Genomic DNA, 21,403 nt, shown 5'->3' with positions numbered 1-21,403 from the left:
AGAATACTGGAGTGGGTTGCCATTCCCTTCTCCAGCAGATCTTCCCAACCCAGGGATAAGAGTTGGGAGGAGTTTGATCAGGAGCACGCACTGGAATCTTTCCAGAATCCTAATAATTTCCACACCGTGACTTTTCAACCTTTACTTATATAAACAGTCTTACCAGGCAATGCCACATCTGCACCTGCCCGTGGACCAGGGGAACGCCTTAGGGCTGGAACGAGCAAGACCGTCTTTATGCTTTACATGATGCGCAAGGTCAAAGCAGCCATTTAATTACAGAGCTTTCAGAAGATGAGCTTAAAAACTTCATGCCTTACCTGCTTAGCCAAACTTGGACTGATTTACTTTTGTTCTCTGTGGACAAGGATCCTTTTGTGGGCACCTTGAGTTTTAACTCAAGATCATCAAATATTTATTGTAAGTCATACTTCCCTGACAGACCCAAAGGGCCCTCTAAGGATCTAGATCTGTAAGGTAGGTTATCCACTCTACCCAACCAGTGTAATAAAAGGGAGTAATGAAAAGCCTTTTAGTTGATTGAGTTCAACTATGTCTGATTTACATAACCTGGAACATTCTTTAAATGAGAATTTGAAAACAACTTTAAAAAGATGAATAATAAATGCACAACTATTGGAATAGACTCCATAAAAAGAATACATATATGTATACATATACACACACATATATATTAATATATTAGTGATATTAAACTATGATCCCTTCCAAGAAACTGTTATTTCAGGTGTCTGATAAGCATGATGCCCAATAAATGCTTGCCAAAAATTGCTGAATGGATATACTAGAGTATACCCCAGATGGAGTTCTGTTTAACAGGAATCCCTCCTGACTAAAGACATGGAGCTGGTCTCCCTCCATGCTCTGTCTTCATCCCTGACCAGTACCAGGGGTTTTTATAAATCTTTAGTTGGGGATCATCCAGTGAATGTTGCAGCCACCACCCCAACTCTCTTTAAAATTTCTCAATGGCTCTCGGGGATATTAGATTTTCTAGTCAGAGACCAGAGACAGCACTCTGACAGACTGCTACTGCCCTGAGTAGAGTTCCACTGCCTACTTTTGCACACTTGTGTGTGCTAACAAGCATCTGCTTTGGGTTCTTCTCTGCTGCACCTTCCACTCTTCTTAGCAACTACCCCAGTTTTTTCTAGTCACACCTACCATATTCTTGGTTGCCAATGAATTGACCTTGTGTGTTCTGCCTTGACCTTAGCAGCATGCCTCTCCCTGGTGACTGAGGTTCATGACTAACCTCCCTCACTGTCTCACTACCCCTGATCCAGTCACTTAGAAGTCTTCTTGAGCCTAATTGTCCAGATAAGGTTTTTAGTAGAAAGTCTTATTTTCCAAAGAGAGTGCTAATGCCACTGAAAAAAACAGACCTCTTTCTCAATCCCTGCCTATTTCTCTTTCAAAATGTTCTCCTCTTATTCCATTACACGGACAGTAACTAAAGTCCTCCTTGGGACATGCTGAAGTAGGGCTTCTTAAAATGTGCTCCACAAGATCAGCCCAGCATTAACTGAGTTTCTCAGGAGGGCCTGAGAATCTGCATTTCTACCAAGCCCCTCAGATGATACCTACATCGACCAGAGTTTGAAACCCATTGTGCTAAAGAAGACCCTGATCAGCCAACTAGCCTAATGGTATCTTTTAATCCAATGGCCACTCTAACTCCTTTCCGCCATCTCCCCATATGTGTGGGTTGTATAAATGATGCATGTCTAACTTGACTTCTAACTTGCTCCAGGCTAATTTCACTTAAGAAGGACACTCTTGTTTAATACATGATGCATCCTGTCAGATCTCTCTGGCATTAGAATGTCACATGATTCAGAAATTTCCAAGTATACCTGAGAGGAAAGAGTCAACAGACCTACATGACCTACACTGTACAGTAAAGCTGTCCTTAACATTTTAGGAGAAAGAGTGAATAGTGTTCTAGGATGTGGTATGACAAAGCCCTACAGGGACAACAAATATAAACCCAGATTGCCAGAAAGTTCTAATTTTAAGAAGCATTATTATTTAAAATTAAGGCTTTCATCACATTCAAGAGTGGAAATTCACCTATAAGAGGAAATTTTTATGCTGATCACCTTCACTTGCAGTTTAGAATCATAGAAATTTTGAGTAGGATGGAGTTTTGGGTAAGGAATGAGGCTCAGAGATATAGTTAGGGTCAAACTGCTCTTTCTCTATAAGCCTGGTCCACCACCCAGGCCCCTGGATCCCCAGTCAATGATGCTTCTACTCTAGGAGGTGGCCAGGGGAGGCTAGAGGAGTTTTTAAAAGGAAAAGTCATGGGAAGCCTGGATAACTGCAGAAAATATGAAGACAACCAAGGTGTCTACAATCTATTCTGCTAGCTTTAAAGACAAAAGAAGATGATAAACTAGCAACAGATTCTAAGAAGGAACATTGTAGAGTAGAAAATAATAAACAAACTTTGACATCAATTAAAGTTGGGTTCAAATCTAACTTTGGTTGCTCCCTGTTTTTGTGACTTTGGGGAAATGGCGTAACCTCTCTGAGCTCCAATGTGCTTATCTCAAAAACAGAGAATTCTCTCTGCCTCCTGGGATAGTACTCCACGACTGCAAAATAATGAGAGCACTCGAGCTACAGCAGGTGCTCACAGAATGATTATCAATACTATGGAAATCACTTGAAGTTTTCTTTTTCCTTATTAAGCATTTTAATCCTAAAAGAACATAGGTTCTATACCCTCTGCTATTTCCATGTACCACTGAAGGTTTGCAATATGCTGCACAGAGTGTGCTACGCATGGTCCCTGAGAGAGGAATGGCAGGAATATACCCGAGACTCTCGCTTTTCCTAAAACACAAAAGCATCCCTTTACCCTTCCTGTCCAAACAAGACAGACTACTATATCAGAATTTACTCTCTGTGAATGTTGGAAATCTTTTCTTTAGGCAAGAAGATCCCTCATGACAATTTGTAATTCCATCTGAAAATTCGTTTTCTCTTCAAATGGCTTTTTCTTCCCTCAAGAATCTTTTACTGGGAATGGTCTTCCACTTACATGGAATTCCTTATGAATGATGAGTAGTTGCTTTACAAGTCAAGAAACCTTCTGTCCAACATGAAATTATAAAGTGATTAATATGCATGCTTCTAGCAATATGAGAACAGTCCTGGCCATGGACCCAGCTACCTGATCAAGGCTAGAGGACAGGTGGACATGGCTTTCTGGCTTTCTTTCCGTTTGGTTTGCCTTATTTCTAGTTCCCACTAGAAATGCTAGCAACTTACAGAGAGGGGCCAGGCAAGCTTTCTGGCTTCCTTTGCCAGTCTTGGAATGTGGCAACACCCCATGGGCTCTGGAGTGTTTTTATACGTATAATTATAATTACACATATGTACAATTATAACAATTACATATAATTATGATTTTACACTGTATAATTACGATTATACAGTGGAAGTGACAAATAGATTCAAGGGATTAGATCTGATAGACAGAGTGCCTGAAGAACTATGAACAGAGGTTTGTGACATTGTACAGGAGGGAGTGATCAAAACCATAACCAAGAAAAAGAAATGCAAACAGGCAAAAGGGCTGTCTGAGGAGGCCTTACAAATTGCTGTGAAAGGAAGAGAAGTGAAAGGCAAAGGAGAAAAGGAAACATATACCCATCTGAATGCTGAGTTCCAAAGAATAGCAGGAGAGATAAGAAAGCCTTCCTAAGGGATCAATGTAAAGAAATAGAGGAAAACAATAGAATGGGAAAGACTAGAGATCTCTTCAAGGAAATTAGAGATACCAACGGAACATTTCATGAAAAGATGGGCACAATGAAGGACAGAAATTGTGTGGACCTAACAGAAGCAGAAAATATTAAGAGGTGGCAAGAATACACAGAAGAACTACACAAAAGAGATCTTAAAGACCCAGATAACCATGATGGTGTGATCACTCACCTAGAGCCAGACATCATGGAATGCAAAGTCAAGTGGGCCTTAGGAAGCATCACAATGAACAAAGCTAGTGGAGGTGATGGAATTCCAGCTGAGCAATTGCAAATCCTAAAAGATGATACTGTTAAAGTGCTGCACTCAATATGCTAGCAAATTTGGAAAACTCAGCAGTGGCCACAGGACTGGAACAGGTCAGTTTTCATTCCAATCCCAAAGAAAGGCATGCCAAAGAATGTTCAAACCACCACACAATTGCACTCATCTCACACGCTAGTAAAGCAATGCTCAAAATTCTCCAAGCTAGGCTTCAACAGTAAGTGAACCAAGAACTCCCAGATGTTCAAGCTGGATTTAGAAAAGGCAGAGGAACCAGAGATCAAATTGCCAACATCTGTTGGATCATACAAAAAGCAAGAGAATTCCAGAAAAAAAAAAAATCTACTTCTGCTTCATTGACTATGCTAAAGCCTTTGACTTTACAAAGTCAAAGTTTGTTGACTTCACAACAAACTATGGAAAGTTCTTCAACAGATAGGAATACCAGACCGCCTTACCTGCCTCCTGAGAGGCAGAAGGGGACGACAGAGGATGAGATGGTTGGATGGCATCACCGACTCAATGGATATGAGTTCAGCAAGCTCCAAGAGATGGTGAAAGACAGGGAAGCCTGACTTGCTGCAGTCCATGGGGTGGCAAAGAGTCAGACATGACTGAGCGACTGAATGACATGGGCTCTGATGATCCTCCTCTTCTAAATCCTTTGTGTTTTTCCATTTCTGCTGAATAAAAGCCTTACATTCTCCCACAGAGCTTGAGGATGCTGATTCATTCGTTCAACAAATGTTTATTGACTACCTACTCTGTTCAAGGCATTATTTTAGATGGTAAAAAGGAAAACTTGTAGCCTTTGTGGTTATTGCATAAGGGAAGAACCTTGCATAGGAGAGAAATAAGTAAATTTAAAAATTCATTTGATTTAAAAAAGTGTAATATTAACGTGGTTAACAATGTCTGCATCTATCAGGCATTTAAACTTTAAGTAAGATATAAACCTAAGCTGGTATGATGAGCAAGGTAAACTAAATAGGAAAGTAGTAAGGAATGGAATGGGGGAAGCTGATTTCCTGTGCTTTGTCTTATCCTTTTGCTTTTAAAATAGAAATGTTCGCTCAGCCTTCTCACTCTGTATAAAGAAGCAGGGTCTCTATAAGGGAACTTTATTCTTTCTCTTGGGCAAACAGGAGCATGGGTGCTCTGAATACCTGCGTGTCTTCACAATAACAGAGGGGGACATGTGATAATGCTTCAGTAAATGAGTTCTTTAAGAAAAATCAAATGGGTTGGGAAGATCCACTGGAGAAGGGATAGGCTACCCACTCCAGTATTCTTGGGTTTCCCTGATGGCTCAGCTGTAAAAGAATCTGCCTGCAATGTGAGAGACCTGGGTTTGATCCCTGGGTTGGGAAGATCCCCTGGAGAAGGGAATGGCTACCCATTACAGTATTCTGGCCTGGAGAATTCCATGGACTGCATATTCCATGAGGTTGCAAAGAGTCAGACACGACTGAGTGACTTTCACTTTTACCTAAAAAAGATGGAGAGCCAGAGTAAGGGAGATAAAAGATTGGTCACATTTTGGTATATGTTGTATGTGTCAGTCTTATATGGTGCAATTTCTACATCTGTTGGGCTTCCCTGATAGCTCAGTGGGTAAATAATCTGCCTGCAATGCAGGAGACCCCGGTTCTATTCCTGGATTGGAAAGATCCCCTGGAGAAGGGATAGGCTACCCACTCCAGTATTCTTGGGCTTCCCTTGTAGCTCAGCTGGTAAAGAATCCACCTGAAATGTGGGATACCTAGGTTCAATACCTAAGTTGGGAAGATCCACTGGAGAAGGGAAAGGTTACCCACTCCAGTATTCTGGCCTGGAGAATTCCATGGATGGTATAGTCCATGGGGTCGCAAATAGTTGGACATGACTGAGTGATTTTCACTTCACTCTGTATCTCTGTACAAAATAATATCAAGCTCACTTTTCTCCCAAGCCCATGTTTTTAAATTTAAAGATAGCTTTTAAAAATCAGTAGTGGTTACTTTGGAAGGTTCTTGACAGAAGAGAGCGCAAGGGAGTATTCTGCAGTGATGGGAATATTCTAAGTTTGGATCTTGGTGCTTGTTAAACAGGTGGGTATAGATGTAAAAAAGGTATCATGCTGTAACTTACGATTTGTGTATTTTTACTGTGTGTAACATATACTTCAGTGAAAAAGGAAAAAAATCTAAGTAAAACGCAAGTCTGTTTTAGGCCTGCAGATGTGTGGTAAACTAGACGTCATAAATTATAGGCTCTGTGGTCCATCAAAGAACTGATTAGATCTTTCCAATCGCTTCCCATTTGCTCAGATGATGACATGATTTAGTAATGTGGGGAGCTGTTAACTTGCCTCCTTGTTATTGACACCCATTGGGTTCCCATACAAAACCTATCTAGAAAGGGAAATAGGAAAACAAGCAAGGAAGGAGGTAAACACACACGCAGTTCTCCGCTGAGACTGAGATTCAGAGAGTTTCATGCTCTTCGGGAATTTCACTCAGCGGGGCTTTTCCATGGTGTTAATAGTTTTGACCCCAAGAACTCTGTAGGATTGTTACATCTGCCACAAAGCCAGAAATACCATGTCTGAAACTTTTTTCCCTAAATAAATGCGAAAAGTTCATAAAAGAATCCAATTAAGCAAACCTATGATTAAGAATATTAAAATCAGGTCACTTCCAATAGCAAGCAAAATACCACTGAATTCCTTGTTGCATGTTTTAAAACTATTCATTTCTGCTATTATTAGTTTTTAATTTCTCAAAAGTAAACTTTTCAAAATCATAATGAAATCTCCAGGTTTTCTGGTTTTGATTCAATTAAACTATGCACATGTCCTCTGATTATTTTTATATGATGGACATATTTTTGTTTGATGAAAATATTTCCTCTGTAAAAAATGAAAAAAATAGATTCTTACTCTGTTAATAACAATTTTAAACTCACAGATCTTTTTGAAATTCCCCTCCCTTAATAAAGTGTCAATTTTTTTAAAATTTCTGATTACTAGAAATTTTCATTTTGATTCTTTTACTCTTCCTTTTGTTAAAGAGTTCATGGCATTGATCTCAATAAAATAACACCTCAAAAAAACAAAGTCTTTATGCTAGGAAGAAATTTAAATATATTTAACTATATTTATATTGATATCTGTAAATGAACTCTACAACTGACAAAAATCATTTTTCTTGTCTAAAATGTTATTTTAACTTGGATATTTAGAACTCAAAACTATTGCTTTTCCTTTAGAAACGTGGTATTTGTGTTCTCAGAATAGCTCACAGAGGTAGGTTATTTATCTAGCAATGAAGGTGAAATACTGTATGTTTGTGGCAAAATTTTAACAATAATAATATAATTATAGTAATAGCAAAACATTACTGAATACAACATAATTTAATAATTTCACCTTTCAGCTATTGTTTGAAGAAAGGCATGCTTAATAACATAAAATTGATCATCTTCAAATAGCCTATACTTGTCAATATAAATAACACAGAATGAACAAAGAGTTAAAAAAATAGTATGAATCATCCCACAAACCAAAAATAACTACTCTTAATATAGTGCTGTGTTCACTTCTAATATTGAAAACATTTTCGCACGATTGGGAGTACGCTGTACTGTTTTTGTATCTTGCTTTTCCCTGTCATTGTTGTATTGTAATGATTTTGAAGACTGTCAGCATGGATTCTTTGTCTAATCTCACCTCAAATCCCAAATCTTTTCTTTCTTTAAAATAACTGGGCCACTCTTTTATTATTATTATTATTTTGCTTTGGATTGAATGGGTATAACACAAAGCTGAGAAAGGAAAGAAAAGGGAATCAGGAAGGGAGAGCATGACAGAAAGGAAGAGTTCAGGTAACAGTGCAAGAGTCAGAGGGGTCTATGGAGAGAAAAGATATTTGAGAAAACGAACAGAAACTTGGAACAGTGAACTTCAGAATAACATGGATTCTAGCATTAGAGCTAAATGGCAATAAGCACCATGTGATTCTACCCCATCATTTGATAGTGAAGTGAAAGTCACTCAGTTGTGTCCAATTCTTTGTGACCCCATGCCCTACACAATCCATGGAATTTTATAGGCCAGAATATTGGTGTGGGTAGCCGTTCCCTTCTCCAGGGGATCTTCCCAACCCAGGGATCGAACCCAGGTCTCCTGCATTGCAGGTGGATTCTTAAGGATGCATGTTTATCGAGTTTAATGTCTTGCTTTGGGGACAGGGACAGTTGGAGGCAGTTCTTGAAAGGGAACACAGATCTGCTGATTCTCAACCTTAATTTCCTTCTTTTAATCTCTGAGGTATAAAAAAACTGAAGAGCAAGAGGTGTGCAGCATTTCCTCGAGGACTAAGAAGGGAAATAGTGGAAAAGAGATGGTGAATTAATCAATATCCTGATAAAAGACTTGATCAGAGGTGGCTGGAGCCTGGAAAGTTAAGGAAAGGGAAACATAGTAGTCCCTCAAGGACGCAGAGAAGTGAAGACCATGTACAAGCTACGATCCTCAAATGGCATTTTCGATCCGGAATTACCCACTCCAGATTTGTGAAAATTCTAGAATGAATGCTATAATATACAAATGACCTGTCCATGTAGTTAGCAAATGAAAAGATAGTGAAGTATTTGCCCATTTGATGGAAGGAGAGCCAATACTTGCCACAACCAATTATGCTTATTACATCATTTTTTGTCCTTGAAGCAAAGCCCACCTGTCCAACTTCAAAGCATGATAAACTTTACATCTTTTGGACATCAGTGTGCATAAGAGCCCACTTTCCTGTTACATTATTTCTCAATGTTCTTCTTTATTTATTTAATCACCTAAATTATGTATGTATGTATTTATTTATGTAACTTTAAAGTTTTAGTATTGTAATCGGGGTATAGCCGATTAACAATGTGGTGGTAGTTCCAGATGAACAGCAAAGGGACTCAGCCATACACATACATTTAGCCATTCTCTCCCCAAACCCCTCCCATCCAGGCTGGCACATAATATTGAGCAAAATTCTGTGTGCTATATAATAGGTCTTTGTTGGTTATCCAGTTTTAATACAGCAGTGTGTACATGACCTTCACAAAATCCCTAACTATCCCTTCCCCCCAGAAACCTCTTCTTGATTCTAGAATAAACTTGAGACCAGTGCTGCTGGGGAGGTGACAGTCAGAGACTGGAAGATGGGAAATGGAGAGTAAGAGGTTACAGCAAAATTCTATAGTATTTTAAAAATTTACCAATGACTACTGCTCATTTGAAAATTAGAAAACATTGTCCTGAGTGACAGCTGAGATTTCATCATCTGTATCAGTGCCACTCTACTTAATACCAAATATATTTTTGGTTTGCTTTTCAAGAATCAGATCTCATAAATTAAAAACTTGTTTTCAATTTTCTTTTCTTTGCTAAGGCTCACCTTGACCTTATCCTGTCCCATGGACTTGAAGAATTTTCCAATGGATGTCCAGACTTGTACAATGCAGCTGGAGAGTTGTAAGTCATTACTACTTAAATAACCACCTGCTTGTTTTAAGCAATGACCTGGTTCTTTTCAGTGTGTTATTAAAGAGAAAAAAACCCCATAAGAGTCAATCTATACCTATTTAACAACTCCCGAGGTCCTAAGGGAAGGACAAGGAAAAGTGTGTGTGCATGACTTAAACCCAAGAGCACAAAGACCATTTTTCAAAGTAAAAAGCCAAATAACTTGACCTTCCTCAAAAAACAAGCCTGATTTAGTAAGCTTTTCTTTGAAATGAAAATGTCTCCTGGGAAAATTAAGATTATTAGTCATTCAACCTCTATAATGAATCACTCTCTAGTCAGAAAATTGTATTTCCTTCTATCTTGTGCTTGTATAGACCTTCACTCCAAAGGAATTTTAGAAGGAAGGGATAATTGATTTGAGGACAAGATACAGGGGACTTAGTTCAGTTCAGTCACTCAGTCGTGTCCGACTCTTTGCGACCCCATGAATCGCAGCATGCCAGGGCCTCCCTGTCCATCACCAACTCCCGGAGTTCACACAGACTCAGGTCCATCGAGTCGGTGATGCCATCCAGCCATCTCACCCTCTGGCGTCCCCTTCTCCTCCTGCCCCCAGTCCCTCCCAGCATCAGAGTCTTTTCCAATGAGTCAACTCTTTGCATGAGGTGGCCAAAATACTGGAGTTTCAGCTTTAGCATCATTCCTTCCAAAGAAATCCCAGGGCTGATCTCCTTCAGAATGGACTGGTTGGATCTCCTTGCAGTCCAAGGGGACTCTCAAGAGTCTTCTCCAACACCACAGTTCAAAAGCGTCAATTCTTCGGTGCTCAGCCTTCTTCACAGTCCAACTCTCACATCCATACATGACCACTGGAAAAACCATAGCCTTCACTAGACGGACCTTACTCCAAGGAGTAAGCGTCTTAATTTCATGGCTGCAGTCACCATCTGTAATGATTTTAGAGCCCCCAAAAAATACAGTCTGACACTGTTTCCACTGTTTCCCCATCTATTTCCCATGAAGGGATGGGACCAGATGCCATGATCTTCGTTTTCTGAATGTTGAGCTTTAAGCCAACTTTTTCACTCTCCACTTTCACTTTCATCAAGAGGCTTTTGAGTTCCTCTTCACTTTCTGCCATAAGGGTGGTGTCATCTGCATATCTGAGGTTATTGATATTTCTCCCGGCAATCTGGATTCCAGCTTGTGCTTCTTCCAGTGCAATGTTTCTCATGATGTATTCTGCATATAAGTTAAATAAGCAGGGTGACAGTATACAGCCTTGACGTACTCCTTTTCCTATTTGGAACCAGTTGTTGTTCCATGGCCAGTTCTAACTGTTGCTTCCTGACCTACATATAGCTTTCTCAAGAGGCAGGTCAGGTGCTCTGGTATTCCCATCTCTTTCAGAATTTTCCAGTTTATTGTGATCCACACAGTCAAAGGCTTTGGCATAGTCAATAAAGCAGAAATAGATGTTTTTCTGGAACTCTCTTGCTTTTTTGATGATCCAGTGGATGTTGGCAATTTGATCTCTGGTTCCTTTGCCTTCTCTAAAACCAGCTTGAACATCTGGAAGTTCACGGTTCACATATTGCTGAAGCCTGGCTTGGAGAATTTTGAGAATTACTTTACTAGCATGTGAGATGAGTACAATTGTGTGGTAGTTTGAGCATTCTTTGGCATTGCCTTTCTTTGGGATTGGAATGAAAACTGACCTTTTCCAGTCCTGTGGCCACTGCTGAGTTTTCCAGATTTGCTGGCATATTGAGTGCACCAATTTCACAGCATCATCTTTCAGGATTTGAAATAGCTCAACTGGAATTCCAGTGGCCTTATAGGAGGATGTAAAAATGAGGGGCATTGAGACGACATGGAATAAGGGGATCTCCCTTAGATGGGCAATGGACATACAAAAATAAGGTGAAGGAAATAGAGAAATGCTACTACTTTGTGCCCTTTATGTCCTGGCTCTGATGCCACTGAAATCTCTAACATGTGCCATAAGTTGCTGATGCCTCCAAGGTAAAGGAATTTTCAGTCAGCAGACATGAAATTTTTTTCTGGCTTGCTCTGTCAGTTGCTCTGTTTGTAAATGCAGAGAATAGTAAGTGCTACTGACCTACAGGGATGTTAGGAGATTTAATGAGGCAGGGGCAAGAAAATACTTTTAACTTCTTGGTTTAGAAAAATAATAAATGTAAAAAGACACATCAACTATTATTTAAAAAGAGGCGGTGACAGGGATTTCTTCTGATCATTTAAAATCATTGTAGATTTCCCTTGAAACTTTCTACAAAAATAAACAAAATAATGAAACATCTTTGTTTGAAGAGGATGTCAGGGATAAAATGAGAATTTCTGATTTGCAATAGGCTTTATGTATTTATTTTTCCCCATTGCCCCTTCTCTTCAGAAGATAGTTAAGAAAAACTTTTTCTTATGTAATGATTCCTTCTTTGTGTCTTCTCTACTGCTCCAAACTCTCCCCTACCTCAACTTAATACTCAGTTTTTCTATAAAGCAGTAACCATAGCTATCATCTGAAGTTCCTCCAAAGCTTAGTCATGTCTGACTCTTTGCATGCCCATGGTCTATACAGTCCATGGAATTCTCCAGGCCAGAATACTGGAATGGGTAGCCATTCCTTTCTCCAGGGTATCTTACCAGCCCAGGGATCGTACCCAGGTCTCCCACATTGCAGGCAGATTCTTTAACAGCTGAGCTAATAGGGAAGCCCCCTTCAAGGCTTAAAAACTCCAATTAGTAAATATGCTTGGTGCTTGCAGGATCTAGAAGTAATGAAATCAAAGAAGCAGTGATGTGTTTACCACTAACTTTGACTGTGAAGGATGGGAAGTGTCCTTTACTTTTCTACCCTCATTTTATACCGTTCTCCCCCACATTTTTCCCTCTTCTATTTGACCCCAAGCTGCAGCTTCCAAGTGGCTGACAAGGACTATTACTGTAGTGGTCAGCAAGAAAAGGGTGCTTGGCAAGCCTCTAGTATTTGGTGGAGATATCCAAGAAGTCCTCATACAGTACTGATGTGGAAGAGAGAGGGTTGACCACTCTCTTTGTGGACCATCAATGCTTGTACAAAGCCCTCTTTGTGACTCTTTGCTTGGTTTTAATTTCTGGCTTTGAATGGAAAAGGTGGTCCAAAGAAAAAGGAAAGTAGATTCCAATTAATTTTGCAATTGATTTCTGGGTAGCTTTGGTGAGTCATTACCTTTCAGTAAACAAGAATAAGAATCTATAACCTTAATAAACACGCTGGGGTTACTGGCTAGCCAAAACCTCACATAATAACCCTTGTCTGCCTCACTCTCCTTTTAGAGTTTATATCATACATAAAGGAAGAGGAGAGAGAACTGATGCCTGAAAAAGGAGTAGCCTTCATTTCCAGGGTGCAAAAAGATCCAGGAGTACCTGACATAACAACCTAGTTAGCAGGAGCTTGGAGACTAAGAGCTGACTTTGGTTTACTAAACTGATAATAATCTTACTTCGAATGGTTCAAGAGTCATGTAACAATATGACTATATAACAGAGAATCTGCTTTACTTCATATTCAGCATTGTGATGAGTAGGCCCCTTTAGCAAGAAACTAGCACTAATGAATATGCTTAATTTGCATATTCTACAACTTTCTCTTAGGTTACCTACCTACAGCCTTTCCCATTTGCTAAAGTAATTGAGGATTGACCATAAGGACTTGAACATAAATTTTCTGAAAACAAAGGTAATAGACCCAAAGAGAGGAGCCAAGTTTGTAATGCAAATATTTTAAGCAGGGCTGTGATGACTCCATGGAGAAGGAAATGGCAACCCACTCCAGTATTGTTGCCTGGGGAATCCCAGGGATGGAGGAGCCTGGTGGGCTGCCGTCTATGGGGTCGCAGAGTCGGACATGACTGAAGCGACTTAGAAGCAGTGATGAATCCAACCTCATTTTTTAAAAAATGCTTTTCATTTCTCATACTGAGACTGGTGCCATGAACTGCATTGTTTTATTGGATAACCACAGACACAGCTCTTTCAAGTAAAGACAATCTTCAAAGCATTTCTGTTTGTTTACTAGTTTGTTCTTCAGAAGATTTAGTGGATAAAGAAGGCAGAGGAAAAATGGACTTTATAGATCCCATTCTCTCATTATACAGAAAAAAATCATTCAGAAATAGCTTTTTATCTTCAATTTCTTTGGCTCCAATGACATGTAGTTGTCATGATGATCACAGCTCTTTCATTAAAAAATGCTCTTGAATTGACTGATTATGTCTGCTTTAGATGACCCCCTTGATTGTTTCTTTACCTGGCTAGACTTTCAAGCTTTCTTGGAAAGATGCATTCAATTTTTCACTATGATTTGTTTGCTCCAGTTGGGTACACAATGAATGACCTGATATTTGAGTGGTTAAGTGATGGTCCAGTTCAAGTTGCTGAAGGATTGACCCTGCCTCAATTTATTTTGAAAGAAGAGAAGGAACTCGGCTATTGCACAAAGCATTACAACACTGGTAAGTTTCCTTTCAGCTGCTAAACTCAAATGGGCTCCATCTGCAGCTTGGCATATATATCATATCACCCTATTTTCTGCATATTGATCAAGAAAGTGGAGCTACAAAGAACTGCCCTGGGCTTGGCTCAAAATCCCTTCAGCACATAAGATGCCTATACCCCTTGGAATGGGTCAGAGAGCACGACAGGTAATTTTTTCAAAAGAGAGAGAGAAGAAAAGAGACTTGGGAATCTTGTGCTATTCTCTTGCTGACCATCTACTATCAAATGACTTTGAGGAAAGATGTATACTTTGTAAGTGGTACAGGAAATGTATAAATTTTGGCCCATTCCCAGCATCCACTCTTGACATTGGCTCCTCAGATCAATTTGCACTTTCAGGACTTCCGTGGGCCAGTGGTTAAGAATTCACTGGCAATGCAGGGGTCAAGGGTTCGGTCCCTGGTCGGGGAACTAAGATCCCACATGCTGTGGAGCAACTAAGCCTACATGCCACAACTACTGAGCCTGTGTGCTCTGGAACCCGTGTGCCACAACTAGAGAGACCATGCACCACAACAAAAGATCCCACATGACACAGCGAAGATCCTGCTTGCCACAATTAAGACCTGAGGCAGCCAAATAAATTAATACATCAATTTTAAATTTGTACTCTGCCTTAGTGGAAGAGAGAAATTATAGGTCTTTGCAAACCCAGAAATACAGCTGTTGTACTCTCCAGTCCTAAACAGCGTGCATGAAAATCAGTTGGTGGGAAGCCAGCTGGCTCTAAAAGCCATGCATTGTCACTAGTGCTGACAGACACATGGTGCAAGGGGAGAGTCTGAGGTAGTAGCAACAAGTGGGCATGTTGTTACCAGGAAGATTATTCCTGCCCAGTAAAGTCGACGGCTTTTCCTGGGAATGTCCTGGTCTTTCATATCACACAAGCTGATCAAGGAGAAGCAATTGAGACATGATGGTTTGTTCAGTGACTGCTCAGGGAGTCACTGCTGAGTAAATGGTCCATGAACATTTGTTCTAGAAGTCAACAATGCTTTCTATGAAATAACGAAAATCTGATTCTAAGGTCTTCTTCCTGAGCAAGAAGAACCCAACCCTATCTCTTATCATTTGTGTGGGCTGAGCCAAATTACCTCTGGGCTTCTAATGCCAAGCCAATTAAAAAGGAAGGGAAGTGGTAAGGGGCAGGAACATCTGTCTCTTAATAGTGTGTTAAAAGTTGTAATGTCTGTACATGTACTCTATTTTAGAGGCAATGCAACACTGTAAACAGATTCTAGGTATATTCTAAATGTCCTCAAGTAATTACACAGGAGATTATGAAATTTTTACAGTGATCAGATTAAATTCACAGCTTCTAAAAATGTCTATTTTTCTCTTGCTATTGCTAACATGAAGACAGATATACAATTATCCAAATCCTTTAGGAGCCTCACATGAACTTCACTGCTTAGGAAGGCATGGTTTCAACTATTTCATGTTATATGTTATGTATTAAATGCCATATAGTGTATGGTACACATATACACTGTAGGTTACATATTGTATGCTATATATTACATGCCATAATTCCCACAAAACGTGAATAGTCTCTTTCCACTGAACAGTCTAGAAAATTCTGAAGCTCTGTCTAAACAATCACACTGCAAGAAGCACAGATTTGGAAACTAAATATGCCATATGGTTTTGAGCCAGTGACTCTTTAGATCACTCATTCTCACACTGTCATTTTCATTACTGGTTGAGTTGGAAAAGAGGTGAATTGGGTTTGTAGGGTCAGTGTTTTGTGCAATCTTTCAAATCCATCTTTAATGTTCTTTTTTAATAAAAATAAAGTGGGAGGCTGGAATGGGAAAGATGATTTCAAATTGGCTTTTAAATCATCATTTCCTGTTTCCAGGAAAGTTTACCTGCATCGAGGTTAAGTTTCACCTGGAACGTCAGATGGGATATTATTTGATCCAGATGTACATCCCCAGTTTGTTGATAGTCATTTTGTCCTGGGTCTCTTTTTGGATAAACATGGATGCGGCCCCTGCCAGAGTTGCACTGGGCATAACGACAGTCTTAACAATGACCACCCAGAGTTCAGGCTCCAGGGCATCTCTGCCAAAGGTAAGAAATCTCCTCACTTGACAAGTGACCTGAGAAGTTTGTCAAAGGTGTTACGGGCTGGAGAATTCTGTGAAGACAGAAATGTTTGCTCCTGTGCGGCACTGCTGGAGCTGCAAATGTAGTAAGAGAATGGAAAGCTAAGTTTAAGAGCATTAGAGTTCTTAGAACAAGGGGGGATCTTTGCAATCAGATTAATTAGGGGAAAGGAGATTCAGGGTTGAGAGAAAAGAGGAATGAGTGGAGGAAGAAACATGGCTCAGGAATTCTCAGAAGCCCGTGAGTACTTTTGACCCCATGTTGTTTACGAGGCATGAAGCTTGCAGGAATTGGAGTAAGATTGATACAACTTATGTTGTATTGTCAAGTATTTATTGGGGAGGCTATTGTGATTCATATACTCAGTGAAGTCATTTACTGTAATAAAAGATTGAATTTGTTCTTGTTTAGTCACTGAGTTGCGTCTGACTCTTTTGTGAACCCATGGACTGTAATTAAGCTACTGCAAATTTACACAGAAAAGCCATATGCAATGAGTGTACATAGGAAATGAACGTGCAGTATTAGGGTGCAGCAAATCAGATATCTGTTTGTTTGCTATGCCTTAATTTACCTTAATGGCTAATAACATTACTATTTTGAGTAACATAACAGAGTAACATAATAGAGAATAACAGTGGAGTCACTGAAGATGGTAAAAATTCTGGCAACTGTGGCAGGTTTACAAAGAAGTATGGAGTGGATATTAGGGGCAAAAAGACATTTTGAAGTACCTCAAATAATAAATCATAATGGTTGCCTAATTTATTTTTATGTAAGAGTGGCCGTCTGCACTTGTAAATATTTCTCAGGAAAATAATGATAAACATCCTGCTTGTGAAATGCCTCAGCACCTCAGAATGTTCCTATGTATATTTGCCCCTTTCACTGAGTACATTGAGTCATTAGCCTCAATTTTCCAGGACTGTGAGTTCAATTTAGTATTCAGTATACACTGTCTCATACTGGTTTAGCAGTTACTACAAAATCCAGTTCCAGAAAGTAACTGAGATGTAATCCTCTATCTTTGCTGGCTTGGGCTTATGTTTAGTTGTGCTGCAACTGACACGATAAGAAATGTTATATCATGTTTCACATTATCGCCTGTGTTGGAAGATAAGATGACATATGGAAGAGTTCTGTGGCTTTAATGGAGTTTGGTTGAATAGTGGGGAAATAGTTATACTAATTTTTCAAGTTTCATGCCTCCAAAGATAAATACTAGATAATGTATGCTAATAGAGAAAGGAATAGATCTGTCTCTGATACTTTTTTACTTTATAGGATAACAAATAGTACAAAACGCTTATGTCATATTTCTACTGGAATACAGATGTCAGAAATGGTAACAGCTTTTTTCTTCAGCTACATAATCACATATTAGTATTGCCTAACAGAAATTTTAATCCAGTCTGTGCCTCCTCCCAAACAGGTTGATTTGTTTATTTCCCATTATTTATTAGTTACCACCATCACTGTATGCCATGCCATTTAACGTTAGGACACACAAACATACCACACAATTTAATAGATAAAGTATTGGTGGTACACTGCAAACAGATAATGTCAAAACAAGATATTTAGCCTCCAACAACTCATTGATACAAAAAGAATAGTCATTTATTTCAAAATGGGAGCTTGAGATTTTATAAATTTGTTATTCATTCTTATTAGCCATTGTGATTTTACATCACGGTCAAAACTATTGCTATAAAGGAGACTAATCAAGATGGTAGAGTAGGAGGACATGGAAGTCATGATGTATTCATTTGCCATGAATACATCAAAAATACATTTGCATGTGGAACAATATTCACTGAAAACTAAATGGAAACTAGCAGAAAGACTCTTGTACAAGCAAGGCTAAGAAAGATACATATGGAATCAAGTAGGAACAGGAGAAAAACAAGTCAGGGCCCATGACCCTGGGAGGGCTCTCAGAGGAAAAGAGAGATTACATGAACAAACACCAACACCAGCTTTGGGGAGTGAGCAGTGAAAACCACGGACTGGATGCCCCAGTCCGGGGGTCATACACAGAGCAGATGAGCCCTCTTGGCTGCTTGGAGGACACTGGGACCAACAGGAGGTCTGTAGGAAGCCTGGTCTCTGCTCCTGAGGAGCGCTTGTGCGCTAGCTTGCCTCGGGGTAGGGCAGTGAAGATGGTTAGAGGACTGCTCCAGGGGCTGTTTCCCACAGCTGCTTGGTGTTTGCTCCAGCAAAGCTTACTACATGTCTCAGTGTAGTATGTGATCTAGGGCTGCCACAGCCAGGGATAAAGCTAGGCCAAGGGATACAGAGATGACCTAGTCCCAGGGCAAAGGATGGGTGACGCAGCAGTAACTATTGTTGGCACATACTCAAGCATCGTATCAGAAGCAGCCCAGAACTCTGAGGGCGGCTACTCCACCACAGCTAACCCGGATACACAAAGAGAGTACACACTGGCCCCTCCTGCCCTTCAGTGCAGCTCCACAAAAGGGCGGCAGGGTCACAGACTGGGGGAACTGATCAGCAGTGAGGGACAAGTGGGACTTGGACCTGAGGCTGCATCTAAGCAGATAGAAATAATTGCTGGCACCTGCACAGGCAGCACGGAGAAGGCGATGGCACCCCACTCCAGTACTCTTGCCTGGAAAATCCATGGACAGAGGAGCCTGGTGGGCTGCAGTCCATGGGGTCGTGAAGAGTTGGACATGACTGAGCGACTTCACTTTCACTTTTCCCTTTCATGCATTGGAGAAGGAAATGGAAACCCACTCCAGTGTTCTTGCCTGGAGAATCCCAGGGACGGGGAGCCTGGTGGGCTGCCGTCTGTGGGGTCGCACAGAGTTGGACACGACTGAAGTGACTTAGCAGCAGCAGCAGCAGCACAGGCAGCACATTAGAAACAACTCAGACTTCTGTCTATGGCAAAAATGAGCTGAGAGGGCTCACATGGGCTTCCCTTCTTCTGCAATTTCCATCTCTGGGGCGAAAGTCCCAGTGCTGGGAAAGGGAAAAGCAGACACCTAAATGGAACAGAGCCAGCTCAGGTCCAACCCACAGGGCTTCTACTCCAGCTACTTGGAGGGCAGGCCTGGCCATTGAGTAGAAGGAAAGTCCCAACTCACACCCAGCTACAGCTCTAGCTCCTCTGTCTCCAGCCTCATATCAACATAATAGCTACCAACATAATAGCTACCAGCACAACTTGAGGAAAGACCTCGCTTATGTCCAGATCAAATCTGCTCTCTCTCCAAAGGCATTAGGCACACACAGTCTGCGTAGGGATGCTTCCATATATGACACCTCTTCCAGACTGGAATAGATAACTGTTTCACTTGAATTCATACAGGCAAAGAAAGTTAAGGAAAACAATAAAGCATAGGAACTACTCTCAGTTGAAACAGTAAGAGAAAAACCACTGAAAATACATAATTCAGGTCAGGTCAGTTCAGTTCAGTTGCTCAGTCATGTCCAACTTTTTGCAGCCCCATGGACTGCAGCACGCCAGGCCTTCCTGTCCATCACCAACTCCTGGAGCTTACTCAAACTCATGCCCATTGAGTCGGTGATTCCATCCAACCATCTCATCCTCTGTCATCCCCTTCTCCTCCCGCCTTCAATCCTTCCCAGTTCATGGACTTTTCAAATGAGTCAGTTCTTTGCATCAGGTGGCCAAAGTATTGGAGCTTCAGCTTCAGCATCAGTCCTTCCAATGAATATTCAGGACTGATTTCCTTTCAGATAGAGTGGTTGGATCTCCTTGCAGTCCAAGGGACTCTCAAGAGTCTTCTCCAACACCACTTTCAAAAGCATCAATTCTTCAGTGCTCAGCCTTCTTTATAGTCCCAACTCTCACATCCATACATGACTACTGGAAAAACCATAGCCTTGACTAGATGGACTTTTGTTGGCAAAGTAATGTTGCTGCTTTTTAATATGCTGTCTAGGTTGGTCATAACTTTTCTTCCAAGGACCAAGCGTCTTTTAATTTCATGGCTGCAGTCACCATCTGCAATGATTTTGGAGCCCCCCAAAATGAAATCTGTCACTGTTTCTGCTGTTTCCCCATCTATTTCCCATGAAGTGATGGGACAAGATGCCATGATCTTCATTTTTTGAATGTTGAGCTTTAAGACAACTTTTTCAGTCTCCTCTTTCACTTTCATCAAGAGGCTCTTTAGTTCTTCGTTTTCTGCCATAAGGGTGATGTCATCTGCATATCTGAAGTTACTGATATTTCTCCAAGCAATCTTGATTCTAGCTTGTGCTTCACCCAGCCCAGCGTTTCTCATGATGTACTCTGCATATAAGTTAAATAATCAGGGTGACAATATACAGCCTTGTCATACTCCTTTCCCAATTTGGAACCAGTCTGTTGTTCCATGTCTGGTTCTAACTGTTGCTTCCTGACCTGCATACAGATTTCTCAAGAGGCAGGTCAGGTGGTCTGGTATTCCCATCACTTTAAGAATTTTCCACAGTTTGTGGGGATCCACATAGTCAAAGGCTTTGGCATAGTCCATAAAGCAGACGTAGATGTTTTTCTGGAACTCTTCTGCTTTTTCAATAATCCAACAGATGTTGGCAATTTGATCTCTGGTTCCTTTGCCTTTTCTTAAACTAGCTTGAATGTCTGGAAGTTCATGGTTCACGTACTGTTGAAGCCTGGCTTGGAGAATTTTGAGCATTACTTTACTAGCGTGTGAGATGAGTGCAATTGTGTGGTAGTTTGAGCATTCTTTAGCTTTGCCTTTTTTGGGATTGGAATGAAAACTGACCTTTTCCAGTCCTGTGGCCACGGCTGAGTTTTCCAAATTTGCTGGCATATTGAGTGCAGCACTTTCACAGCATCATCTTTCAGGATTTGGAATAGCTCAACTGGAATTCCATCACCTCCACTAGCTTTGTTCGTAGTGATGCTTTCTAAGGCCCACTTGACTTCGCATTCCAGGATGTGTGGCTCTAGGCGAGTGATCACACCATCGTGATTATCTGGGTCATGAAGATCTTTTTTGTATAGTCCTTCTGTGTATTCCTGCCACCTCTTCTTAATACCTTCTGTTTCTGTTAGGTCCATACCATTTCTATCTTTTTTGTGCCCATCTTTGCATGAAATGTTCCCTTGGTATCTCTAATTTTCTTGAAGAGATCTCTAGTCTTTGCCATTCTATTGTTTTCCTCTAT

The 21,403-nt window shown here is 40.5% G+C and overlaps 1 protein-coding gene across 2 annotated transcripts in view; it reads left to right on the top strand.

The window, feature by feature from the left end:
* Positions 1-21,403, top strand: part of GLRA2 (glycine receptor alpha 2) — a 208,477-nt gene that overhangs the window by 62,672 nt on the left and 124,402 nt on the right. For both annotated transcript variants that reach the window (XM_061408130.1, XM_061408129.1), the window contains exons 5-7: positions 9,480-9,562; positions 13,939-14,076; positions 15,981-16,195. In XM_061408130.1, the coding sequence (XP_061264114.1) occupies positions 9,480-9,562; positions 13,939-14,076; positions 15,981-16,195 (436 nt within the window). The remainder of the gene's footprint in view (positions 1-9,479; positions 9,563-13,938; positions 14,077-15,980; positions 16,196-21,403) is intronic.

The sequence above is a fragment of the Bos javanicus genome, chromosome X, assembly GCF_032452875.1.
Source record: "Bos javanicus breed banteng chromosome X, ARS-OSU_banteng_1.0, whole genome shotgun sequence".
Taxonomy (NCBI): Eukaryota; Metazoa; Chordata; class Mammalia; order Artiodactyla; family Bovidae; genus Bos; species Bos javanicus.
This window is presented reverse-complemented; position numbering and strand designations above follow the sequence as displayed.